Source organism: Biomphalaria glabrata, chromosome 1 (genome assembly GCF_947242115.1).
Source record: "Biomphalaria glabrata chromosome 1, xgBioGlab47.1, whole genome shotgun sequence".
NCBI lineage: Eukaryota > Metazoa > Mollusca > Gastropoda > Planorbidae > Biomphalaria > Biomphalaria glabrata.
In genome coordinates this window covers 29,610,967-29,638,782 of record NC_074711.1, presented here as the reverse complement: position 1 = coordinate 29,638,782, position 27,816 = coordinate 29,610,967, and the positions used below count along the sequence as shown (strand labels likewise).

Here is a 27,816-nt window from a genome sequence, read left to right as displayed (position 1 = left end):
GTCGAGCAGTAAAGCGCTTGGCTTCCAAACTGGGAGTCCCAGGTTCAAGACTGAGATTTTTAATATCGGGACCCAGTTCTAATAGGTACCTGACATTAGTTGGGGAAAAGTTAAGGCAGCAGGTCAATGTGCTGTCACATGACACCCTTGTTAGCCATAAGCCACAGAAACAGATAATCTTTACATTATCTGCCCTCTGGATCGCAAGGTCTGAAAGGGGAAGTTTACTGAAATATTAATTCAAAATTAATCTCACTAAAAACAAACTAGGAATAAAATTGTAGTCAGAATACTCCTTAAGAAAGGAATATTTGAAATAGATGTTTTTTTTCTGAAATTAAAGTTTTAGACATTACCAATAGCTGATCCTAATATTTAAGAAAATCTTGAACATTAAAAAAATATAAATTAACATTTGATAAGAGCATTTTACTGCTGTCAACTACAAGTCATTTAATGGCACTAAGCAGAGATTATCCAATGAAATAATATGTGCGGGGAAAATTGCCTTTTTTTTTCAATTATTTTGGTTGTTGTTTTTTTTTTTTAAAGTCATAATAGAAAAATTCCAAGTTTTAATTTTTTTCCAAAGAAAAATGCTGTTCTTCCAAGGTTTTCCAGCATTATTTTTGGCTAAAATCAAATTCCATGCATTTTCAGGGTATTGTTATTGTGTAGATTACTAAGAATAAATTATAAGTCCTAGATTCCTCTAGACCAATGTTTTCATTTACTCTATCTACAATGGAACACTTAAAGAAAATTTTTGTGACACCTGCTTTATTATTTTTAGGTTCTGTGATTAATAATTTACACATTTTAAATGAAAATTAAAAATACATTTTTTGTTTAGCAATTATTTTCAAGTATAAAAATATGAAAAAAAAAAAAAAGATTTAATATCTGTGATGATTTTGTTTCTTTAAACAACACTCTTAATATGAGGAAGAGTATAGTTACATTGAATTCGGTATGGCGCTGAGACTCTATCAGCAGTTAAACATTATCACAAAGTTCCACTTCACAAACAGATTGTAGAAAATGGAAACAAAACAACTTAACCTTGGAATTATTTTAAGTCATGAAAAATGTCACTAGTGAGCTAATAGTTAAGGAGTCCATTAATTGAAAATTGTATGTTAACTTTAAAGTGTACTATTCAAACTAATCTTTCATATTGATCTATTTGATATTAATACAGTTAAAAATGCTGGGTATTGTTATCTTACAAGCACTACTTTAATCTAATAGTTACACATTGGGTACACTCCAACATTTAATTTTGTTTTCATTTTTTTTTTACAGAACCACAATGTAATCAAAATGTTAGCTCAATTTTGAGTGTATTCTTGATCTGCCAGCCTATGTTTCACCAAGTGGGAAGCAAGCAGCTACATAAGTTCAAAGTTCATTAAGGCCATACAGAACACTGTTCTGCTCAAAAGATTCTAGACAAATCTACCAGACTATTAGATCAATATTAGAACTAATATATATATAAAATTGCCATAATTTAGCAAATGTCTCTAGAAGTAGAATATAATCTACTAGAAAAGAATTACATGTTTTGATAAATAATATAAATAGAGATCTAAATCTAGAGCTAATCTAAATCTAGACCTTAAATTTTTTAAGTAGATCTATATCAATAACAGACTTGAATGATGAATGTTTGTGACAATTTGAAACTTTTAACTTACGCATTTGCTCCTGTTATCACAGCTACTTTAGATTTTTGTAAAATTGATGATTGAATTGATTCCATCTCATTAACAGAACTAGATTTTAAATCTGAAAAAGAAACAGTTTTTATGACATTTTCTTGAGTTTACTAAAGAAAAGAGGTTCCTCTAAATTTTTGTCTCTTACTATTTCCAAAATATCTTAATCAGAAAAATTAGAAATTTTCTAACAAGGAAAAAAAATAGGTCTTCATACATATATATACATTTTTCAACCATGGGATACACTTAGAAAATTCATTCAGCTTTCCAACGATACCAAATTTATTATGATCAAACAGTCAACGACCGTTAAAAACTTAGCACACTTTTTTCATGTATTAAAGTTTCACTAAGGTCAAGATGACTTTTTATCAATAAAGGCTGTTTTTTTTACATTAGTAAAATAAAATTAGTGTACACTAAAACATGTAAATGAGATGAAAGGCTCAGAGAAGAACAAGCAGGTTTCCGAAGAGGCAGATCATGTACAGAGCACATTTTCGTTCTACGAAATATCATCTATAGAACAAAGTCTTGAGTACCAACAACGGCTAATGATCAGTTTCGTGGACTTCAAAAAAACATTTGATAGTGTTAACCAAGAATCACTATGGAAAATAGTTAGAGAATACTGCATCCCAGAAAAATTCGTCCAGATCCTATGACACATTTACAGCCAGTCTAGTTGCTGCATTAAAACAGAAGAGGGAACAACAGTTTTTACCATCGTGACAGATGTGAGACAGGGGTGCATCTTATCTCCCTTCCTTTTCCTCCTAGCCATCAACTACATAATGAGAAGAGCAATGAACCAGACTGCCTTTGGTATTCCATGCATCATTGCGCATAGACATCCCTTAACGTGGTAGATAACTTGACATATCTGGGAAGCATAGTGTCAGGGAGAGGTATGGCAAGAATGAATGTTAGTTTGATATTTTGGTATGATTGTTATATCCCCTTGTTATGAATGCGAAGTGTTGCACGTGTTGTGAACTGAGTGATTAAGTCTTCGTTGAATGTGCGAGAGTATGTGTTAAGTCAGTAAGGTCTTGCTCCCGGTCCAGGAAGGTTGGACGTTTACTTCCTGGACTGGTATTTATGCATTTATATATTTATAAGTTGATGGACTGGTGTTGTGTTTATTAATATTTACTTGAGCAATATTGGATATTAAAATATTGATATATTCTTGGAGATTTGGAGTTGGAGTTGTGTAGGCTATCTAGTGGTAACTGTTCTTATTTGAGTAATTAAACAAGTATTGTTAAGTGTTATTGAGGATTCAAATGACGCACTGCTTTTAAGGGAGGTTGATATGTGATCAGGGATAGTCGTGCTTTTGGAAGCCTCCAAGCAAGAGTGTGGTGAAATAAATCGCTCCGCCTCTCTACAAAAATTAGTGTCTACCAAGCAGTGGTTCTCTCAACCCCTCTTTGTGGATCTGAGACATGAGTATTTTATAGAAAGCAACTTTAGAACACTTCTTGAACACTTTTACCAAAGATTTTGCACACAATCATGGACATACGGTGCACTACAAACAGCGATATTCTTGCGAAATGGTATGAACGTCTTATGGTCTAACAGTTTGCGCTGGGCAGGGCACTTTTTTTTAGTGAGCTGAAAGGTGGACGGCACAACAGAGATGCCCCACAATAATGCTTCTTTGGAATACTAACGCAATGTTTTTAAGTCTCTAAGGAAAAAATGTGCTATTTTACTTTGTAACAAGGTGCACGTTTTACCCTATAACGTAGAGATTTTGCATCACTTGATGCTTCCAACTAAACCCATAATGAATATACTAATTGCAACATTAAATGTCAGAACATAATCATTTTAGAAGTTAAGACTGCAAAGACTTTCTTCCAAGCCAATAATAGCCCAATAGTTTTACACAAAAGATGCATTGTAAAACGACACAACGTGAGTTGTGGTTTGTCTAGACTGCAGGAGGAGGACTTTTCGTAATTACAAAAATATTCCCAAAATGACTTTGTTGGGTATACATCCTTCCTTAACAAATTATTCAACCGAGCGAGGCTTGGTCACCTGATACTAGATTATTATATGTCTAGATGCTATTAATTCTAACTTATTCTAAGACTAAAGACTAAGACTCTAAGTTAGTCTAAGTAAATAAATAATTAAATATAGATCTAGACCTAGATCTATCTATTATTCTATATATATATATTCTATTATATATACAGTAAGATTTTTATATCTGAACACTGACTTTCAGGAACTAGGTCAAATTTTTATTTTATTTTTTTATTTGGTGAAGGTTTAACTTACAAAAAAACTGAAAGCAGATTCTTATTCTTCAACTAATGGACAATAATTAATAATTTGTCCGAATTAAATGAAAACACACACAGCCTCATATATAACAAATATAGGTTAGGGGTACAAATATAAGTAGTCATCCTTATTCTCCTTTAACTAAAGAAGATTTTGATACTTCATTTTCTTTTCTATGTTGAACCAATGATTGTAAAATAATGCGCTGTCAAAGTCAAACTTTCAAATTTGGGCTATAGTATAGAGTATAGGCAGTATAGCCTATGGCCACTATGGGGCTATACTAGTCTATACTATATACTACTAGTACTATAAATAGGGATAGGTGTCCGAATAGCATAAACTACTCTATACTCTATAATCTTAAATCTATATTAATCAATAATATTATAATTATATATTATATTGTTATAAACCTGGTGGTGGCACAGATGGGGGTAGTGGTGTGTGTGTAGTCAGCCGACGCAAATCGCCCCAGGCCAGCGCTAGATGAGCGGTCAACCGTGACGAGTTACGACTGTCAGCCGAGTCGAGTGTCAACAGGACAGTTCGGGAAGGATCGCCGACGTGAACAGAGCTCAGGAGCGTCACGAGAGTTGTAGTCATCTGACCACCCAGAAACGTCGAGCGGCGTTCTGTCCGGTTCGAGAAGGCCAGCAGGGACCCTATATAAAGAGCGAAGGTATCAGAGACCAGGAGTCACAACTTCCCGATCTACAGTTCGTTACAACGGCTCAGTACAAGTCCAAGACGAGACAGAGAGACCAGTGCAAGAGTTGATACGGCGGAGAGATATTTGTACAGTCTTGTGTTACGTGCTGCCAATTGTACAGTATTGGCTGTTATTTATTGACATTAAACTATTACGTTATTTTCAAGCCCAGAGTTGTCAAGTTCTTTAAGTTGGTGGTGACGTTTGGTGCAATTTGCAGAGAGCCTGAATAGTGAGATTCGTAACAACTGGTGTCAGAAGTGGGATCTGCAATGGCTACTACGAAAACGCTAGACCAACTCCTTGTGAAGGAACTGAGGCAAGAACTCCATAATCGAGATCTGAAGACGAGCGGAAACAAAGAAACCTTACAAGCACGCCTTCGGGAAGAACTGGTGAACGAAAAAGAAGATCCGGACACGTATCTTTTTGAAGTTGAACCGGACTTGCTAGAACAGATGGCAGCTATGCAGGGACAGATGGCAGCTATGCAGGGACAGATCGCCAGTAGCAAACAGGAGCAGATGGCAGCGGTTCGTGAGGAGCTAAGAAACACCAATTACAAGATAGACGCCATGGACTCTGGAATCAAAACGGAGTTATTGGCAATGAACCAACGCATACATGCTGTGGAGGAGAGAATCACCAACATTGACGAGCAGATGAATCAGAGGGTCGACGCAGTAGAGAAGGCCATCGACGAAATGAAGATACAAGTCCAACGCAAGCACACAAATGTACCAGAAGCAGATATGACGTCATTTGTACCTGAAGTCTCCGGGAAAATGAAGCACCCCGTATTTGATGGTTCCGTGTCCTGGTCAGTATACAAGAAACAATTTGACGCAGCAGCCAAAGTTAACAAATGGAACAGTGAGGAGGAGAAAGCAACAGCCCTTGTGTTATCCCTAAGAGGAAAAGCCTCCGAATTGCTACAGTCTCTACCGAACCAGCAAGACTTCGCCGCCCTTGTCCAGGCTATGGAACTCCGATACGGGGATGAACATCTGCAAGAAGTATATCGTGTGCAACTAAAGACCAGACAACAGCGCCCCGATGAAACACTACAGGAGCTAGAGACAGACATCGAACGCCTCACACATCTGGCCTACCCAACAGCCGCACAAGATTTTCTGGAGGTCATTATCACAGACGCCTTCATTGATGCGCTTCGAGACCCCGAGTTAAAGAAAGCCACCAGAGTTAGTGGTAGACGTAAGGCCAGTGAAGCCCTCGTATACGCTCTCTCATATGAAGCCGCCAAAGACGCATCAGGGAGCACTCATCAAGGCCGAAAGCTGGAAGTCAAAGAGGAAGAATTTGAACAACTTGTGAGAAGGGTGACAGAGGCACTAGACGAACGACGAACAAACCAGATACCAGAAAATCAACCTAGGGCTCCTGTACGATGCTGGAATTGTGGTGAACTCGGTCATATACAAAGAAGCTGCACTAGAAGATTTGCACAAACTGGAACCCATTACAGATCAGAAAGGTATGCACGACCAAATTCTCGGGGCTACCAGGGAAACTAGCACGCGCCGGCTTCAAGGGGCAGAACCCGGCGACACAGAGAATGAGAGCCCCTACAACCATCATCCCGGTCGCCGTGCTAGGACAGAGTAAGAGTCTGAAAATCATCGGAAAAATTGGATGTCAAAATTATCACTTCCTCCTAGATACTGGTGCCTCACGATCAGTCATCCGGACGGATAAAGTGGACAGTAGCAAGAAAACGCCAGTTAGAGCCTACTCGTTGAAAACAGCCAGTGGAGAACTGATGCCCATAAAAGGCCTGATCGACATAACAGTCGAGATCGGGAATCAGTCATTCGAACACGAATTCCTGATTGCTGACGTCACAGATGACTGCATAATAGGGCTCGACTTTATGCTGAAATATGGCTTTTCCTTAAATATCGGCGGAGGCACTTTACAATGTGGAGACCTCGAAGTACCCTTGCTTGGCGACGAGAATGAAGAAGATGGCCGAGTCAGAAGGATTGAGTTGGTGGAAAATACAACCTTGCCTGCGAAGTCTGAAATGATCATTTGGGGGAAAATTGAGGACGGCTATCCCACGACAGGAACAGCGCTGGTAGAAAGCTTGGACACCAACCACAACGGAATAGCAGTAGGAAAGGCACTAGTCACGATTGGGAAAGACCTAATGGTACCCGTAAGAATTATGAACCTCGGTACAGTAGAGAAACACTTTCGGAAAGGTAGCACCATCGCTGGTTGCCATGCTCTTGAGATGATAAGAAACTGTAGCAGTGAAAACCCGGTCGAAAGACTCGAGTCCAGTGAACCGCAGGTTACTAAATTTCTGACAGAAGTCAAAACGATATTGTCGAAAGAACAGTACACCAAAGCAGAACAATTCCTCAGAGAGTTTTCTGACATATTGCCATCTGATGAAATGGACTTTGGGCGGACAAATCTAATCCAGCATCGAATAGACACAGGAAGCACTAGGCCTATACGACAGCAACCACGTCGCCTGCCGCTAGCAAAACACCAAGAAGCTATGGACATCATAGAACGGATGAGGCAGCAAGGGGTTGTTGAACCATCCAACAGTCCATGGTGTTCACCCATCGTCTTGGTAAAGAAGAAAGATGGATCCACGAGATTTTGTGTCGACTATAGATTATTAAATGACGCCACACACAAGGACAGCTACCCGCTTCCTAGGATTGACGACACATTGGACACACTTGCTGGGTCACAGATCTTTTCCACCCTTGACCTGAAGAGCGGTTACTGGCAAGTAGGACTACACCCCGAGGACAGAGATAAAACGGCCTTCTCTGCTGGTAATGGTCTCTGGCAATTTACCGTGATGCCTTTTGGACTCTGCAACGCCCCAGCCACCTTTGAAAGACTAATGGAGCATGTGTTAAGAGGACTCAACTGGACCACGTGTCTTGTCTACTTAGATGACATTATCGTCATAGGCAGAACCTTCGAGGAACATATCGCAAACCTGAAGGAAGTATTCGAACGAATCAGAAACGCTGGCATGAAATTGAATCCAAAGAAGTGCTCCTTGTTCAGAAGGAGCGTCAAGTACCTTGGGCATATCGTGTCGAAGGAAGGAGTCAGCACAGACCCTGATAAAGTTGAAGCCGTAAATGAATGGCCGATCCCCGCTAATATCCAGGAGTTAAGAAGCTTTCTTGGACTCTGCACGTACTACAGACGTTTCGTACCAAACTTCTCTAGCCTCTGTAGCGCCCTTCATCAATTGACAGAACCGAAGCGGCCGTTTATTTGGACAACGGAATGCCAGGAGGCCTTTGAGCGACTTAAAAAGGCTCTTGTTTCATCACCCATTCTGGCCTACCCGATACCAGGCGAGACGTTCATACTTGACACCGATGCGAGCAATACTGGAATAGGCGCTGTCTTATCCCAAAAGATAGATGGAACTGAGAGAGTCATAGCTTACTTTAGTCGGAGATTGTCCAAAGCCGAGAGAAACTACTGTGTCACAAGACGTGAGCTACTGGCAGTCGTGGATGCCATACAACATTTCCACAAATACTTATATGGGCAAAAATTCATCCTTAGGACAGATCACGCTGCTCTTCAATGGCTGTTGTCATTTAAAAATCCTGAAGGACAAGTCGCCAGGTGGATTGAACGTTTGCAAACCTATGACTTCGAGACACAGCACCGAAAAGGCCAAACTCACAAGAATGCTGACGCGCTGTCTCGACGGCCTTGCAGAATGGAATGTAAACACTGCAGCAAGGTTGAAGAAAAGGGTGGTATCATTGATTGCCAACGTCTTGGAGTACAAGCTTGTGGATCATGGTCCGACGAAAGAATCCGAGAAGACCAGTTAAAAGATGAAGATCTGGCTCCCATTCTGCTTATGAAGGAAGACGGACAAAGACCGGAATGGCATCACCTTTCTGATAAAGGAGCTGCTACCAAGGCATATTGGGCACAAGGGGACTCACTGACAATTGACAACAGAGTTCTCAAGAGGGTCTGGGAGACCGCAGATGGAGAAAGCAATCGCTTGCAGCTGTTGCTGCCTAAAGTAAGAGTTGCCGAGGTGTTGCAAGAAATCCATAATAATTCTAGTGGGTCACATTTAGGTGTCAACAAGACCTTTGAAAAAGTGCGCCAGCGGTTTTACTGGTTCGGCTACCGGGATGATGTAGAAGAATGGTGCCGAAGGTGCGACACGTGTGCAGCAGCGAAGGGCCCGCACAGGAGAACGAGGGGACGTATGCAGCAATACAACGTCGGTAATCCATTCGAAAGAATAGCGATCGATGTAGCCGATAGTAGTTTATTTATTTCAGACATTACATGAATTCGGACATTCGCTGTTTTTTGTGGTCATTAAATAATTATTTTAATATGTATTATAAAACAAGCGCGCTGTATAATGTGCTTGTACATTTTCCAATGATTCTGACCCAATTTCCTTCCATTTAGCTGTCTTTTTATGTAAGAAAATCGAATTTCAAATATTTGTTAGTCAGGTTTTTTTTTTTCCTATGTTACCCGGATGACTTTACCTCTTCCTAGAGTTAAGACTATATATTTTGGCTGGCTAAGTCTATACTAATGAGCCCGGCAATATTTATTCTGTTTTTGGAGCTAATTTATTTGATTCATAAGCCAAGTTTTCTAATTCCATACCAAAAAAAATTTAATACGGTGTCCGAATTAAATTACGATTTTCTTACAAAAATTTATTTCGGACAGCCAGTTTTGGACATCAATAAAAATGATCTTATATTATAATTGTTCGTTTGTTGTTGTTTTTTTTTTAAAATAGAGAATAAATGGGCAAATGTTTGGAGTGAGCTTGGTACATTGAATGAAGTTAAATGCTTAGATCTAGACCTACTAGATAGATCTAGATTTATATAGAGAGAATATAGAGGATTCAGTTAGGCAAGAATGGCTATCGTAACCTGTAGGGGCCTACTATACTACAAAAGATCATCTGTATTAGAAATTTATTAAATTAATAAACACAAAAAAAACACAAACTTTCAACACACATCTAATCATGCAAACCCCAAACATTCAACACACATAAAATAAACAAACATAAAATAAGTCTAAAAGTCGGTGCAGAAATCACTATTCCAGTGACCTAATTTTGGAAGAATAAGTGTGTTCATATTTTTATTTTTTGTGTTCGTATTTATGCATAGTTTGAAAACATCGTAATGATTTCATGTGAGGGGTTATGCCTGGCCTGGGGATCTTAAAATTTAGTTAATGTTAATATAGAATTAAAATCTGAGTTTATTGATGCCTAAATATAGAGACTGTCTGAAATAAATTATGGTGTCCGGAATCAAATAATGTGGGTCAAATGTGTCCGAATTAAATGAAAACACACGGCCTCTTTGACCTTAAATATAATAACAAATTTCTTAACTTATTTGGGCAGCCGATTCTCTCTAGTACAGCAAACAGTTAAGAAAACTAGTGTCAGCTTTTCACGAAAATATGCAGGGCACCGTTCAGTTTGAAAGTTCTTCCTCCAGGCCATTCTCCATTAAGAGCGGTGTAAAACAAGGATGTGTACTGGCCCCTACACTATTTGGCATCTTCTTCTCAGTCGTACTATCCAGTGCTTTTAAATCCCTGGAAGACGGAATATACATCCATAGCAGATCAGATGGAAGGCTCTTTAACCTGGCACGTCTTAAAGCCAAACCGAAAAGGCGTCGTATCTTGATAAGGGAGCTGCTGTTTGCCGATGATGCGGCACTCGTATCTCACTCACAAGGAGGCCTACAGAAGCTAGTGAACGCCTTAGCAGCTGCTTGTCAAGAGTTTAGCCTTACTATAAGTCTCTCCAAGACCGAAATCCTGGCACAAGACGTCGCAGAAATACCTATAATACAAATTGGGAACCACACCCTTTCAGTGGTGCAGGAATTTACCTACTTGGGTTCAACAATTGTCAGTAACCTAGACTTAGACATCGAGCTGACAAAAAGGATAGGAAAAGCTACCACAGCATTGGCAAAACTCTCCAAGCGCGTCTGGGAAAATGGTAAATTGACCACAGCGACCAAAATCCTAGTCTACAACGCCTGTGTTGTGAGCACTCTCCTTTATGGCAGTCAAAGCTGGTCAACATACATGTACCAAGAGCTCAGTTTGAATAGTTTCCACTTGCGCTGCCTGAGACGCATAATGGGCATCTCTTGGAGGGACCATGTCTCCAATTAGGAAGTTTTAAGATTGGCCAATATGAACAGCATGTATGCTCTCCTGACACAAAGAAGATTACGCTGGCTCGGACATGTCACCCGCATGCCAGATGGTAGAATCCCGAAAGATATCTTATATGCTGAGCTTGTGGAAGGAGTCAGACCCAAGGGCTGCCCAAGACTAACATATAGAGATGTCTGCAAGCGAGACATGAGAGCCTCAGGCATCAGCGAAAGTATGTGGGAAAACATAGCCAAAGACCGAAGTGCATGGAGACAGACCGCGCGTGCTGGGACAACCCTTGCTGAGAACAAAAGAATTGAAGCGGCTTTAATCAAGAGGGATAAAAAGAAAGCTGCCCTGTCTGCTAGCCCTAAATCAGAGGCATACACATGTACGAATTGTGGCAAAGTCTGCCGTTCTAGAATTGGCTTGATTAGCCACACCAGATTCTGCCCCGTCTCAAGATTAAGCCAAAACCAGTGACTCATTTGGGCGCATCCATTGCCTTTCGAGACAAAAGGAGCCATATATATATAATAACAAATATAGGTTAGGGGAACAAATATAAGTAGTCATCCTTATTCTCCTTAAACTAAAGAAGATTTTGATACATCATTTTCTTTTCTATGTCAAACCATTGTCAAATAATGCGCTGTCAAAGTCAAACTTTCAAATTTGGGCCTATATACTATATAGTTATATAGATCTAGCCTTATAGTTATAGTAACTTATAGGTGTCCGAATAGCATAAACTACTCTAGAATCTATATACTAGATCTATATAGAGTAGTTTATGCTATTCGGACACCTATAGGCCCAAATTTGAAAGTTTGACTTTGAAAGCGCATTATTTGACAATGGTTTGACATAGAAAAGAAAATGACGTATCAAAATCTTCTATAGTGAAAGGAGAATAAGGATGACTACTTATATTTGTTCCCCAAACGTATATTTGTTATTTTATTTAAGGTCAAAGAGGCGGTGTGTTTTCATTTAATTCGGACACATTTGACCCACATTATTTGATTCCGGACACTATAATTTATTTCAGACAGTCTCTATATTTAGGCATCAATAAACTCAGATTTTAATTCTATATTAACATTAAATTTTAAGATCCCCAGGCATAGCCCCTCACATGAAATCATTAGGATGTTTTCAAACTATGCATAAATACGAACACAAAAAATAAAAATATGAACACACTTATTCTACCAAAATTAGGTCACTGGAATAGTGATTTCTGCACCGACTTTTAGACTTATTTTATGTTTATTTTATGTGTGTTGAATGTTTGGGGTTTGCATGATTAGATGTGTGTTGAATGTCTGTGTTTTTTTTTGTTTATTAATTTAATAAATTTCTAATACAGATGATCTTTTGTAGTATAGTAGGCCCCTACAGGTTACGATAGCCATTCTTGCCTAACTGAATCCTCTATATTCTCTCTATATAAATCTAGATCTATCTAGTAGGTCTAGATCTAAGCATTTAACTTCATTCAATGTACCAAGCTCACTCCAAACATTTGCCCATTTATTCTCTATTTAAAAAAACAACAACAAACGAACAATTATAATATAAGATCATTTTTATTGATGTCCAAAACTGGCTGTCCGAAATAAATTTTGGTAAGAAAATCGTAATTTAATTCGGACACTGTATTAATTTTTTTTGGTATGGAATTAGAAAACTTGGCTTATGAATCAAATAAATTAGCTCCAAAAACAGAATAAATATTGCCGGGCTCATTCGTATAGACTTAGCCAATCAAAAAATATAGTCTTAAATCTAGGAAGAGGTAAAGTCATCCGGGTAACATAGGAAAAAACAACAACCTGACTAACAAATATTTGAAATTCGATTTTCTTACATAAAAAGACAGCTAAATGGAAGGAAATTGGGTTAGAATCATTGGAAAATGGACGAGCACATGATGATGATTATACAGCGCGCTTGTTTTATAATACATATTAAAATAATTATTTAATGACCACAAAAAACAGCGAATGTCCGAATTCATGTAATGTCCGAAATAAATAAACTACTAAAAAAAAACTACTATGTACCAATAATCAAAATCAAGTATATCACAGTATTTGAAATTTCAACAAAATTTGGTAGATCTAGATCTAGTGACAATCTAGTCTCTAAATCTACATGATTACCAACTTTTGTCTATGAGTTAATCTGGACTCCCTAGCCCTGGAATTTAATCTTTAGAGATAAATCTAGATTATAAAGGTTTTTTTTTTTACTCTATCACCATTGTCAGATATCCAAATGATCTTTATGAATGTTGCTGATAGATCTAGACTAGAACAAGATTTATTATTTAATATGTACCCAGACTAATCAAGATAATCTAAGCATTAGTTTCAAGCTTGATACAGGTCAGTGCTATACGATCATGTGATATGTGTTTTTCATGTTTTGTTTTGTACCACCAGCAGTTCTCTGTTTCTACGGAAGTGAATTTTTCCCCTGGACCAAAGAGTCATCGTCTAGTCTAGCACTAGAGACTTAGTCACCTACACTAGTCTCAAAAAACTAATCTGCTGGTCTCTTAATCTTTATTTAGACCTCTATTGGCTATAAAAGTATAAATAGACTAGGTGACTAGATTAATTAATAGATCTATATAAAATTATAATATATTGTTACTATCTAGAATCTAGAGTTAGAAAGTCTAAGAAAGACTACAGTCTATTCTATATATCTATAGTCTATTATAATACTTATAGGTAACACTGACACACTGACTATATATACTAATATAGTATATTTCCCTGTGCCTGTACTGAGTAATTACTCACTGAGTAAGTTAAAAACTAAAGTAAGACTTTAAGTTTTAACTAAGATGTGACTCAAGTGACTGTTGAATGACGGTGTCGTAATTTTAATTATAATAATAATAATACTATTATTATTAATATTATTATTTATAATTATAAAAAAAATTAATTTATTGTGAGTAATAGATCTAGAGCTACTATCTAGAAGTGATACACTGATAGATCATAGATCATAGATTTAATCTAGATCTATAATATATATTAAATATATACAGTAAAGTGCGAAGTTCGAAAGTATTAAGCCTGCTGGCAGCAATTTTCAAGTTTGGATTTTTATAGCACCGTAATGGTCTGACCTATGAAAAAACTGATGGTATCTCTGAATTCGCCATCCTTTTTTTCTATTAAATAGATTGGATTTAATGTATCACTAGGCTTAGTTAAAATTAAATATGAGGTCAAAGAGGTGTAGGGTAGGTAGCGCTAAGCGTACTTTACCACGATCTGATTTTTCCCCAGTTAGTAAGCTCGAATGGGTTGATGGAAGGTTCGAACAGATCAAAGAAAATATATCTAAAAACATGTTTTAATATTTAATTTTCACTAAAAAGTCATTTTCTTTTTACTCCAGCGCAAGAACACCATCCATTGCACCATTTCCCACCCTCCAAAACTTCAAATAGTCTCTTTAAGCTGATGAGCCATCAGACTTAAAAATAGCCTTAAGCTCATTACCCATTTCCTTCACTACTGGGTAGTAAAAAAGAATGATTCCACACCTCCTGAGTTTGACTTCACCATGAACTTAGCCTTTACAAGGAAAAGGAAATAGTATGTGTCGGAAGTGAAGAAAAAAGGTGCATGCGCAGTAGCAATATCTATATAGTAGTAACTTAGTAAACATTCAAATAAATAAGTTTTAGCAAGAAAAAGTGAACTGTTCGAACCTTTCGACAAATCGGGGCTGATCAAACTTCGCACTTTACTCTATATTATATATAGTTAATCTAGATGTAGATTTTTAATATTTATATATTATTATTTAATAAAATTGATATGTATAGAGTAGACTCAACTGGTGAACTAGATTGACTATACCAACTCTCTAATATCTAAATTAGAATCTATTACTAAGTATTAGATAGATTTAGATTCAAAGATTGATATTATTATGAATTCTATCATTTCTATGTCTATGTGACTTCTAATATAGAAATATTAGATCTAGTCTTATACTATAGTATAGATCTTCGACTTATACTCATACTAGTCATACTGATACTGGGTAAAGTGTGTAAGTTATACTGGTTTTAAGACCAACTTAATTTAAGTTTATATAGACTAGGATTTAATAAGAAGAGACTTTTAAGAGGCTGTTCTCAAGACTCAACTCTACTCAGTCTATTGAAGTTTACACTCCTTCTGACTCTAATAATCTAGATTTAGATCTAAACACTCTAGACTGAGTACCCTAGTTTATATACGGGCGTCCTACTTTTCGTTAGTTAGTTAGGCAACTACTAGACTCTAGTCTAGTACTCTACTAGTAACTAGTCTACTACTTCTACACTAGATTTAACTAGTTCTAGATTAGATCTAGAATCTATCTAGACTGACTATATAAAATATAATTATATAGATATATATATAGAATAAATTCTCTGTTAACTGTATTTATAGACTTTATAGTCTTTAATACAATACTTTAAATAGATGATTAATTTAGTAGTCTATGTCAGGTTTAGGAATTATTTGTGTTGTTCAATAGCTGTACACAATAAAGGTCCCAAGGTTAAACCTGATAAGAACATCATTCACACACAGTCATACAGTAACCAACTATGTGGATGGTTTAAATAACAAAAACAAAAATGAATTTAATTGTGTGATACTGATGTATGTATATTTACAATGAGAATGATGAATAAATAATATATATATAACATATATAGATAGATATTATTCACATAAGCACCTTGCTACTGCTACCACTTGTCACCATGATTTCGTACTCAACCATATGCTGACCCACTGACGTCACAATATTGCCAAAATCGGCAATAATAAAGTTAGACCTCAGCTGATACCAACTGATGTGTAACGGCCCTGACACTCAACGCCGTTGACGATCGCCCATCTGACAATGACACTCAAGACTGTACAATATATTTCTGAGACAACAAGCGACGCCCACACTGGCAAAGAATCAAGCTCAGTTTATACAACTCCAACAATGGCACCCTATAAATGAAATAACATAAAATTCAACCTCTATTCCGAAACTAGAAAGAGCGATAACCTTATATAACATACAATAAGAGATATCACAACGAAGTAACTCACCCTAAAACAGGTGTCCAAAAATCCTAATGAATAATATATATAAGTCCAAGAAACTAGTACAGACTAATAATCTTTTACGGACTAACACATCGTCCGTTTCAACCAAATTCAGAGGGTGAACTGCCTCAGGACAACGATTGACCAATAAATGTCACCAGACTTTGTGACGTAGCAAAAACAATTCAAAACAAAAATACAAGGCACTCTTGCCCCGTACAAGTAATACGAGTAGAGGAAAAAAAAAAATAGAGTTGGGACAAAGCAAAAGATACTTGTCTAAACTACGCGACGATCTATACTATACTCTTACTCTTAGATGTCTTAGTAACTCTTCTCTCTCTCATCTCATCTGTCCCTTGACTTTCATTGTAGGGATGCTATGACAGTTCGCTGTCAGGTTCTTCTTCTGGCTCTTCTATGGGTATGATTGAAAACCAACAACTTCTATAAATTATGACCTCTACAGATTTACAAACTTGACAAACTTTATTACTATTAAATAAATAATCTCTAAACGTTTTCCAAAAAAAAAACAACACTTCACCTACTTCAGCTCAAGAAGCACAATTATTTCTATTACCTGACAACAACAAAAAATCAATTAAAAAATTTAACCAATTAGTTAATTAACTATTGATAATAAATTACTTTGTTTGGTATTCCAAACATGGGAAAGAAATAATTCTTGACTGAAGTGGTGGTATAAGCTGAATTAATCCACTTTATATAGGGCTGCCGTCTAAGGCTTAGTGAACATAAACTATGAAATAGAAACAATAGATAACTATACAATCTTCCATGCTAATAGACTCTTTGCTGGAAGAGTGGTTACTGCGTTGGCTTGAGAAGCCTGAGAAGGCTTTAGCCCATATGTTCGAATTAAGGTAGTGCCTTTTTAAAAAAAAAATACATTTAAAAAGGGATCATCCAGATACCCCGTTCTTTCTCCCTCTTTCAAACTGGTCCAGACAAGTGATAGGATCATAGCGTATTGAGAATGTGAAAAGCATGAAATTTGCTCTAAACAAAAACAATAGTGTAAAAATATTTTTAATAGCACAGATTTATTATTATTAGTCTAGATCTATTACAAATTTAATTATCTGACTGATCCCAGCTAATTGATACACATTAATTAAGCTTTGTTTTTTAAAAACATATATATATTTTTTGTTTGTATTTTTTATTACTATCTTATTAACCTGTCCTGATCTAAGAACAAAGGTACCTACAATGTCTAGAGAAGGCTCTACTTGCCAGAATATGGCAAAAGGAATGTTGATGTTTACTGGTTTATGTTATTTGGTAAGTAACATGATAATTTATTTTAATCAAATCCCTAATTTTAAATAACCTTGGTTGGGAGGGGGGGGGTTTGAATATTTAGCTAGAAATGGTATGTTATTCCAGTACCCTCATCTTCATTGATGACTGACCTCTTCCATGTTTGCTTGGTTCTGCCCACTTTCCTCTTTCCTTGCGGATTCCAATCAAGTGCCTGCCTTGCAACATTAGTAGCTGGTTTTCGCAGGGTGTGTTCTATCCAGCTCCACTTTTGCTTTGTGATGCCTTGGGCTATGGGCTTTTGTCTAGTTCTCTCCCACAAATTGACAGTAGTTATCTTTTCTGACCACCAAATTCCTAATATCCGGTGTAGGCATCTGTTAACAAAGGTCTGGAGCTTTTCCATATTTGTTTTAGGGTTAGAGAGAGAGTTAAATAATGTTTTTGGGTTACAATTATGATCATGTTCACAGTTCTAATAATACTCTTGAAACAGTTGAAAGCTATCCAAAAACAGCCATCCATGTATACACCGATGGATCAGCCTTCAAAGCCACCATCAATGCTGGTCTTGGGTCTTTCCCAAAAATAAACACTTTGAAATAAGTGCACCCTGTGGTGACTACTGCTCAAACTTCCAAGCCGAAATTGAGGCAATTACCATAGCTTTGCAGGCAGTCAAAAACAAATTATATGAAGGGATACAACTACCATCAGATATTGTCTATACAGACTCCCAATCCACTCTTCAAGCACTTAACAGCAGCGCCTCAAAAAGCCCAAGAGAGTTGACAACACTAATAGTGAAAATACACCAGATGATGACAAAATTAGACATCAACATTACATTACAGTGGATCCCTGGACAGATTGGCGTCATGGGAAATGAAAGGGCAGATAAGCTTTCAAAGGCAGGATCATCTATGGAACAACCAGATAGACCGGTTAACTTCCTCACCCTAAGGTCAATGTTAATCAACCACCACAAAGAGGAGTGGCTTAACCAATGGGCAACAGGAAACACTGGCACAGCCATGTACAAAGAAATGAACATGCCTAACAAACTGGACAGTATTAACTTCCTCCCCCGCTACACTCTTCCAACTAAGGACAGGACACACACCTCTGTTAAATTACCATCTCAATAAAATAAATCCCACAAAACTCCCCCTTTGTAGACACTGTGCCCACCCTTATGAAACTGTAAACCATATCCTTTTTGAATGCCCCTTCCTAATCCACCTTAGGCAGACCCTACTACCACTCCAGCCCAACATAACCAACACCCTGTATGGCAGTGCTGAACAACTGAAGAAAACTGCACACTTTTTTCCTTGGCATAGTCTGCAAAAGAGCGCTGACAGCTCAGCAGCAAAAAGAAGAAGAAGAACAAGTTCTATTAATTCCTCATTGTTCAACTGAAAACTTTTTGTTAATTTGCAATAGAAGTGTTTTTTATTACAAAGCTTAAATATTAATTCACTCTGTCAGTCTGTCTATTTAAAGTAAAAAAAAAGTTCCCCTTTCAGACCTTGTAATCTATTGTGCAGATGATTAAAGGTCATCTGTTTCTGTGGCCCACAGTTAACGAGGATGTCATGTGGCCAGCACAATTACCAACCTCCTTTACTTTTCCCTAACTAATGTCAGGTACCCATTACAGCTGGCTGGACTTAGAGGCATGCAAAGATATCCTAATTAAAATAAAATTTCCAGTCTTCACCAGGATTCAAACCTGGGACCCCCAGTTCAGAAGCCTAGCACTTTACCACTCAACCACTGCGCCTTCTGTCTACCTATGTGGTTTCTTTTACTTTTTTTTCACCCACTTCTCATTCTTGGATTTAGCTGAAATTTAGCAGTAAATCATTGTCAATGACAACATGTGAATCAATAAATTTTTTTTTTACCAATTTTAATCAATTACTGGTAATTAAATTATATTGGTTTATATAGAAAACTAGGAGATAAATTTTGCAATATTGAAAGATATAGTAACAATGAAACGGTGGTCTCCCTTCACTCAATACAAGCTTGTTTTTTTGTTTTTTTTTAATTATTTTTATATTTTGCTTGTTGCTAAATATATAAATGATATTAATAGTTATTTTTTTTTTTAGTAAATTTAACAAACAAAAATCCATTTCTTAGATTTCTGCTGGCGGCCTGACGTATATTGGCATCTGGGTTTTCAGCACATATGACCATTTTGATGAGATAGCGGATGCTTCACTTACTCTTCTTCCAGCAAGCATCATTTTAGGCATCAGTGTCTTTATGTGTGTTATTGGAATACTGGCTTGTATTGCTGCTTTTAAGAACAATAAGATCTTACTTTCTGTGGTTAGTATCAGGAAATGCTAATACCTAATAATAAATTGATAATTATGAATATGTCACTGCAGTGTTTTGTATTATATACATAACTGCACATTGTTAAATATAGTAATATGAGCTGTTTAAAAAAAAAAAGGAAATTGAACTAAAACAAAAATAATTTGTATTTTCAGTTTTTTTGCTTGATATTGATTGTGTTTGTTGGAGAAATACTGGCAGCTACCTTGGGCTATGTCTATAGAAAGAAAGTATGTTATTCATTTTTATCTGTATAAATGTTTATAAATACAAATATAAATTTGACCAACATATTTTTTCTGTACACAATTTTATTTTGATCTGAAAGCTTTAAGGAATAGTTGGTTACATTTGTCATAATCAATGCAAGTTTATTAAAAAAAAATAGTATAAAAAATCTTTAGATATTAATTTGTTTATGCTATGTTTCATCTATTAGAGGAATTCTAAATTACAGACTTATCTTCACAACCTTAAAACCATTGAACCATGTCTGTTATGTTACTGTATTCTCTTATGTTCTGAGTCAATAACATTGCTCAGGAACCTCTTGAGCCTGTTTTTGTTTTTAAATCAGCTGGCTACATGATGAAACAAATACTATTGCTTTGAAAAAAAAACTTAATTAAATAGAGAACAATACTTTTTGATAATGTTCTTATGAAGTATTACTTTTCTAATATTACAGTTTGTATTAAATTTTAATTAGGAGACAATGTCTAAAATGTTAATTAATTACTAAATATCTATTTAAAGTCAGGAAAAGTGGTCCATGTTTCAACTGTAAATTATGTTTAGGAAGCCAAAATTCTATGAATTTTTTAAAAAGAAAACTCCTTTCTTATATTATATTATACTTGATATTTTTTTATTTTGTGTTTGATCTAAAATGAACTATTTGTTTGTTTAGGTTGAGAGTGTCTTGGAAGATGACCTTCTGGATGCAGTCAACAATTATAATGTGACTGTGTATAGAGAACAAATAGATTATATGCAGCATGAGGTTAGTTTTAATAAAACACTTTAAAAAAAAAAAAAGATCTGAATTTTGGATGTATGAATCGTTTTGGTGCTACAAAATTTTATTTGGATAACATTAACATTGAAAAATGGCCCTAAAATGAATGACTTATGTTTTTGTGTGTCTGTTGTTTAGGGTTATGTTTTTGTTGTTTAGGATCTAAAGATTTAAAACAAATTATTCCATTCTATTAACCAATGCTTTTTCTGAATCATTATTGTATCTCCTTAGAAGACTTTGATCTGTCAATATCTTGCACACAATTTTCCATGAAAACATTTGGTATTGACTTTGCTGATCTTGTTTAATGGATAGTGCCTTTCTTGAAAATCTGCTTGCACAAAAGTCAAAATTCCTTGTGGAGAGTTTTATAAGATCTAAAACAAGGTTTCCACCACAGCAGTAGTAATCCTTTTACAAAGCTTTTATCAACTCACTCTGTCTGGTAAAAGTTTGTAGAAGTTATTTCTCCCACACTCAATCTCAGATTAAGCTGAAATTTTGCACATTTATTTCTTTTACATGACAACACAAGAATCAATTTTAAAAATTAATTGAGTTGAATTAGTCCCCTTGAGGAATCTGGAGCCATGAGCGAACATTTTTTTTTATGCATTTAAAAAATGATCTTGTAAACATTCACCAAGATACCCCCTTCTTCCCTCTCCCTTTCACAACTGGTCCAGTCAAGTGATAGGATAGTCAAGTGATAGGATCATAGTGCATTGAGAAAGCTAAATAGTATACAAAATCAATCGGTAAAAATATTTCAATCACACAGATTTATATGTCTAGCTCAATAATACATATAAATATAGTTACATGACTGATCCAAACTAATTGATACAATTACACTTAATATTAGCTTTGTTTTTTTTAAATTATTTGTTGTTTTTCTTGTTCATTAATGCTATAAGCAATCAACCTGAAGTTCAACTTCCTCATTCTCATTTTTATGTTGGAGCATTCAGATAACTAGACCAATATATGAGATGAACTGCGCAGTGGTTTCCAAATCAGGGAACTCTCCATATAGTTTTCTTTCTATTGGGGTGTTTTGGAGCCAGTGTCTTGTTCGGGCCTCTTGGTAAAGAATGCAGTTTTGAAGGACATGGTCAGCATTCTCTGGTGACACTCCAGATGGACAGATTTCACTGGTTCCAATTTTGAGCTTCTGGAACATATGTTGCATCATTCTGTTGTGTCCGGTTCTGAATTGAAAGATTAGAGGTTGATCTTGTCGGAATAGCTTATAATAGGTGTCATCTTTCTTGTGATTGGGATGAGAGCTTGTCCATTTCTCATTTATTTTATTCACTATTAGTTTCTTCATTTCTTCTGGATAACCTGAAGTTAAGTAGCATTGTTTCAGTCATTGTTATGCTACAGTATAGTATGAGCATTAGCTTCATTCACTGCATGTTTAGTAAAGACAACTTGATTGTTAGCTTTTGTAGACAGCCAACACAACACATGTGGCTACAGAGGTCACTTGACTTTCATGGGTCCAACTTTTGCGGAAGGGTTATGTCACAGGTTTTCAAATATAACCTTGAAACTCTATAATTAGTATATTTACTAGACTTATAAATTTTGTTTTTAAAATAATGTTTCTATATGAAAACAAGGTTAAAAAGACAGTTTGTGTGGAAACACAAACTCAAAATCGGCCCCTGAAGTGGTCCACCCTGGCAGGAAAAAGGCAGGTTTCAATATTTTCAGAAGAATATCAGTATTAAATTCTATCAGAAGTGGTCCACCCAGGTAGGCAAAAAGGCAGGATTTCAATATTTTCAGAAAGAATATCATAATGAAATTCTATCAAAGGCAAATGACAGAGAAGAATGGAGAAAGAAGGTTGACAGATCCTGTTTGGTGCCCCAAAGTCCAGCAGACCAAGGGATAGGTGAAAGTGAATTTGAAGTTGGTCAGTTAGATGTGAACCTTGCCTAACTCTTGTCGTATAATGAGTATCTAATTGACCTAATTGTTTTGTAAAGGGTCAATCTCTTATTTAAAGCCTCAAGAAAAAAACATTTCTGTAAAAAAAAAATTAAAAAAAAATTCTTTTAGTTATGTGTGTGTGGAGTAGTCTACTACAGTTCACGCAATAATATGAAAAAACTACTTATTAATTGTTGTTTTAAATTATATCCTACTTATTTGCATAGTAAATAGATCTTTTCTCTTGAAAAAAAAAGTTAAATTTTTTTTTGTAAATGTAGTATTTAGTATGACAGAACTTACATAACTTAGCAATACAATTGTAAAAAAAAAATATTTTTTGATCAAAATTCTAAAACCTTTTGCATAAATGTCTTAAAAAATGACAAATAGTCATCTCCCTTACTAAAAAAAAAATAAAAAAAATGTTTGCAAATACAATTTTAAAAACTAAAAAGAGTTCACTTTTCAGAAGATCACTATTAACTATTTCAATTTTTAAAAAAAAATAGTTTGAGTGCTGTGGAGTGCGTAATGCTTCTGATTGGGAAGCATCTACATTTTGGAAAATCAACCATACCAATACTGTTCCTACCTCCTGCTGTAAACTATTGCATGGTAACTTGACTTGCAATCCAACTTTGGGATCAGATACAATTTTTAACCAGGTAAAAAACTATTAGAGTAGAATCAAAATATTTACCTTTGTATTAGTTTGTAGTTTCAAAAGTTTTGATAATAATTCAGTAAAAAAAAAAATATTTAAAATACCCCATATTAAAAAAACAACAACATATTAACAGAAAGGAAAAAAAAATCCATTTGAAGTTAAAACATTTGATAATTTTTTTTCTTTATTAAGTTTAATTTAATGACTTCTATTAAGATAGAATACAATTTTTTGTATGGTTAACTACTAATGTAGGATGGGATAGGAAGTTACCTTCAGTTTTTTGTTTTAAATTAATGCCAGTTACTATCAGTTCAAGAAGAGAAACTGTTTTAGAGTTACTTTTCTTTGCTTGGGAGTTTCGACATGAGTTTTTAAAATTTGAAATGGTTATTGTGTTAAAATTATGAATGTCAAAACCATGTTTACTTTAAATTTGATTTTTATTTTATAATGTGATTCATTCCTAAGAAAATTGTTTTTAATTGACTAAGATTTTTAAAAATATGCACAACTAGAACTTCTGTTAAGTTCTGTTGTCAGGGTTTTCAGATAACAATTATTTACATCGATAGTTCATGTTTAAATTATCTTAGTTTTATTTTTTAAATTATATCAAAATAACTCTATCATCTAACCCAATAAAATGTTTTGTTGAACAGGGTTGTCTAACTGAATTGAACAGTGAGTTTAATAACAACTTGGTTTATATTGCCACCACTGCCGTGTTTCTTGCCGTTATACAAGTAAGCTTTCAACAACAACAATAAAACTTATTTCATAAGAAATGCTATGTTCTAGTTTAGTATGATTTAATAGACACAAATGTTTGTATTAAATCTATTTCTTTCTTCTATTTTGCTTTGATATAATTTTTATTTATACTTTGGATGGTAAAAGGGGGGGGGGGGGAGTTTGTTTAAGAAAATACAATTTATTTCATCAAAACAAATTGGTATTTCTCTCTTCAAGTTTTTAGCCCTGATCAGTGCTTGCATTTTGGTGTGCAGAACAAGGGATGAACAAGAATACCAAACACTGACTGAAGTTATTGGTGGTGGCCTCAGGGTTTAGTGAGATACCAGTGTGATGTACTTTTAAAACATTCTTCTTTGTCCATGGTCTTGTGTTACTGTAATGTAATGTCATTGGTCTTCTGTCACTATCCTGTAATTTGTTTGTCATGTAAGCACTATAAAATTGTTTTTTACTTAACATAAATGAGGATGTCACAGAAATTAAGGGAATGGTAATAAATGAAATTAAAATCTTTTTCAATTTTTCCAACATTTTTTTTTTACATCATTTTTAGATAAACATTTTAAAAATATAAATATAGAGTTGTTTTTTTTAAATGATTATACAAACATTTTATACAGAAAAATTTGTGATGTTTTTTTTTTTTTTTTTTTTTCAATATTAAAAGTCTTAGTGACAAATATTTTGCTTTAAAATTGTTCTTTCTGCTTTAGGTTGTTATTTTGTTTTATTGAAAGGTTGAAATGTATGTATATATATATATACGACAGATGAAGTGTTACAATTTTTAATTTAAAGATTATATGTTTGCAAATAATAATACATATTAATACATATGCATTATATAAATTAGTAACTAGTTTAATATTGAAATAAAATAAATTGTAGTATTCGATACTGTTTTTTTATCACTTTGGCTCTTATCATTACATTTTTTTTTAACTAAATGAATAATCAGATTAATGCTTTCTTTTCAAGCAAGTGTTGCTCTTTAAATTAGCAAAGGAAAGGCTATACACAAAAGTAAAACACAAATATTCTTTCTTAAATGTCTGTAATCTTTATTGTGTATAGTTATAAACTGTAATGATTATTATGTATAGTTATAAACACTGATTGCAACTCATCCAGCAATTTTTATCAGTTAATAAAATATATTTTCTCCCCAATTAAAAAAAAAAAGGTTTATAAATTTCTTACATAAATTTGTTTGTGCTGAAAGTAGGATGTGTCCTAGTCGTATACAACTGTTCATTGTACTCTATTTTTCTCCACATTTGTTACAATGATATTTTGAAGTTTTGTGTTTTAAAATTACACATACAATTGTTTTTTTAATTCTTTTGGAATCATGCAGAGTTTTCTTTCTTTGACATTAAAATCAGTAGAATAGAAGAAAAAAGTTTGTAATTTTGTACAATTCTTGTCATATTACTAATTTATTCTGATGATATTAACATAATGTATTCATGTTATGTTTGATGTTTGAAATGCAATTGTTCAGCAAGAAATTTTATAATTTGAGAACAGGATCCTTATTGTGCTTTGTCTGACAGACATTTCATTGAGATTAATACAAATGTTTTTTTAGTTTGGAAAACATTTAGAACTGAAATCAGTTTTGGTCACTTTGTTCTATTCACTTTTTTTTTTTATTGTACTACTTTGTCTGTACATTTATTTAGTTGCAATATATGTGAATTCTAATTATTACTTGTTTTGTTCTAGTGTTGAAATATTTGAATGCATTGTCTCACTGTCTAGCACATAGGGATTGAAAAAACATATGAAATCCTTTACTTGGATTTGGGAATAAATTGTATCAGTATATATATATATATATCACTGACTGACACAATTCATATATATATATATATATATATATGGATTTCTATGCATATTTTTTGCATCTACATTTATGGAAATACTGTGTACATATTGAGTAGCTATTAATGTTAAGAATTGTATTTAGAGTAAATTTACTAAATTTTGTTCTGTAAGAAATGTTCCATTCACTGATCTATTGATGGAACAGTTTTTAAAAGTTTCACTTCATAGAATAGTCATCTCACAGTACCCCAAACTGAACATTATACACCTTTTCAAATTAGTAATGAGCAAGGCTAACAAATACTCCTGTGATTAGTTGTTAAGGGTAGCTTTAAGTGGACAATTCAATTATGATTGTTGCTGGTTATAGGACAATGTAAAAAAAAGTAAAAGTAAAGTTCCCCTTTCAGACCTTGTAGTCTATAGGGCAGATGATGTAAAGGTCATCTATTTCGTGGCCTACAGTTAATAAGGGTGTCATGTGGCCAGCACAACGACCAACCCCCTTTACTTTTCCCAAACTAATGTCAGGTACCTATTAGAGCTGGGTGTACTCAGAGGTGCCCGAAGATCCCGAAATTAAAAATTCTAGTCTTCACCAAGATTCGAACCCCAGTTCAAAAGCCAAGTGCTTTACCACTCAGCCACCACGCCTCCTATAGGACAACGTACTAACTACAATTTTTTTTTTAAATATCTTTCTGAATACATTTTCAACCTTATCTCAGTGAAATCAGATCACAGGATGTTCATTCCAGGGAGTTAATTCTCCATCCTTTATCTTGTAATAGATTTTAATAATAGGAAATGGTAAATTCACTGTAGACTGTTTTACTTCTGGCTTGTGTTAGGCAGATTTGCACTGTTTGGTGTGGCCTTGCTCTTTTTTTGGAGCTTAGGGCATTAACATGTTTAGAAGCATTTTTAGAAGCATATCTTTGACTTTAAAGTTATATGCTAATTTATAAGTCTAAGTTTTAGATGATGTGTTAGACATAGTCATAAGTCTAAGTCATAGATGATGTGTTTGACATACATAAGTCTAAGTGAAGGGCAGAGTACTTAAGTTGTGAGCTGTTGTTTTGTTTGTGTAAGTTACCAAAAAGCTTATAAGAAAAAAATTGTAAGTGAACATTGAATTTTGTCTTTCTGGCGTAATAGCATTGATGAAGCAATTCATTTGTTTCTGTTACATTTATTTAAAAAAATAGCAAGGGATGTTTATATGACAAGTTCGACATTGTGTGATTTTTGTTAGAGGTCATAATGTGTAAACATTGATACGGTTTAATAAATTGTGTTCTGCTGTGTAAAGACTTTGGAATTACACTGAGAATAGTTCAGTGACAAATATTGACTAATGAACATAACTTTTAATAATTAATGTGAGAGTTTAAAAAATTTTTGTGACAAAATTGCATCATTTCAAACCTAATTGCAATTACTGACGATTAGGATGAATAGGGCATAAAAACAAAACATTGAGCATATAGAGGTCAGTATGTTGACTCTATCTAGCTACATTAACAAGTATTTCATAGTTTTCTAGCAAATAATTGTTTCCTTTTTAGTGATGGTGATTTTTTTTTACTATTGTGTTGGAATTGTATTGCACACTTATGAATTGAACAAGCACTTCCCTGGTAAAAGCACAGAAACTTGTTGTTTTTTTCTCAATTTTACTAAAAAGGAAGTTTAGTTGATACTTTAGGGTTGAATATATTTATTTTTTAATGAAACAAAAGGTACTTTAATGACATTCAGAAATAAAGTTTTTGATTTTGTTAGACCATTTATTTCTCCTTGTAATATTACTTTGTGTCTGTCACTTGACAGTGAGTCAATAAAGTGTTACTAGACTTGAA

The 27,816-nt window shown here is 34.7% G+C and overlaps 2 protein-coding genes across 14 annotated transcripts in view; one reads left to right on the top strand and one right to left on the bottom strand.

Annotated features, from left to right (window-relative positions):
- LOC106062648 (3-keto-steroid reductase/17-beta-hydroxysteroid dehydrogenase 7-like) overlaps window positions 1-14,505 on the bottom strand; it is a 25,994-nt gene extending 11,489 nt beyond the window's left edge. The window contains exons 1-2 of one of the 8 annotated variants that reach the window (XM_056031481.1): window positions 14,481-14,505; window positions 1,701-1,791 (exon numbers count right to left, since the gene is read on the bottom strand). In XM_056031481.1, coding sequence (XP_055887456.1) covers window positions 1,701-1,791; window positions 14,481-14,484 — 95 coding nt within the window. In that variant the 5' untranslated portion in view covers window positions 14,485-14,505. Of the gene's footprint in view, window positions 1-1,700; window positions 1,792-13,019; window positions 13,061-13,118; window positions 13,332-14,243; window positions 14,415-14,480 lie in introns of those variants that run through there. The other 7 variants (XM_056031473.1, XM_056031503.1, XM_056031496.1 and 4 more) reach the window with 7 other exon arrangements.
- Window positions 13,390-27,816, top strand: LOC106060757 (tetraspanin-36-like). Of its 6 annotated transcripts, none has more exons than XM_056031531.1 (9): window positions 13,393-13,565; window positions 13,695-13,769; window positions 17,306-17,393; window positions 19,524-19,715; window positions 19,883-19,957; window positions 20,638-20,730; window positions 23,205-23,360; window positions 24,025-24,108; window positions 24,335-27,816. In XM_056031531.1, the coding sequence occupies exons 3-9, from the start codon at window positions 17,322-17,324 to the stop codon at window positions 24,434-24,436; spliced, it is 774 nt and encodes a 257-aa protein (XP_055887506.1). In that variant the 5' UTR covers window positions 13,393-13,565; window positions 13,695-13,769; window positions 17,306-17,321; the 3' UTR covers window positions 24,437-27,816. The 6 variants fall into 6 exon arrangements, with proteins under 6 accessions (XP_055887535.1, XP_055887506.1, XP_055887518.1 ...); XM_056031543.1 differs by having other exon boundaries at window positions 13,695-13,786; XM_056031553.1 differs by having other exon boundaries at window positions 13,398-13,550.

Coding starts and splice junctions, on each gene's coding strand:
- LOC106060757 (XM_056031560.1), top strand. CDS start 17,322: ATGTCTAGAGAAGGCTCTACTTGCCAGAATATGGCAAAAGGAATGTTG. Junction 17,394..19,523: donor TTACTGGTTTATGTTATTTG/GTAAGTAACATG, acceptor TCCATTTCTTAG/ATTTCTGCTGGCGGCCTGAC. Junction 19,716..19,882: donor ATAAGATCTTACTTTCTGTG/GTTAGTATCAGG, acceptor TTGTATTTTCAG/TTTTTTTGCTTGATATTGAT.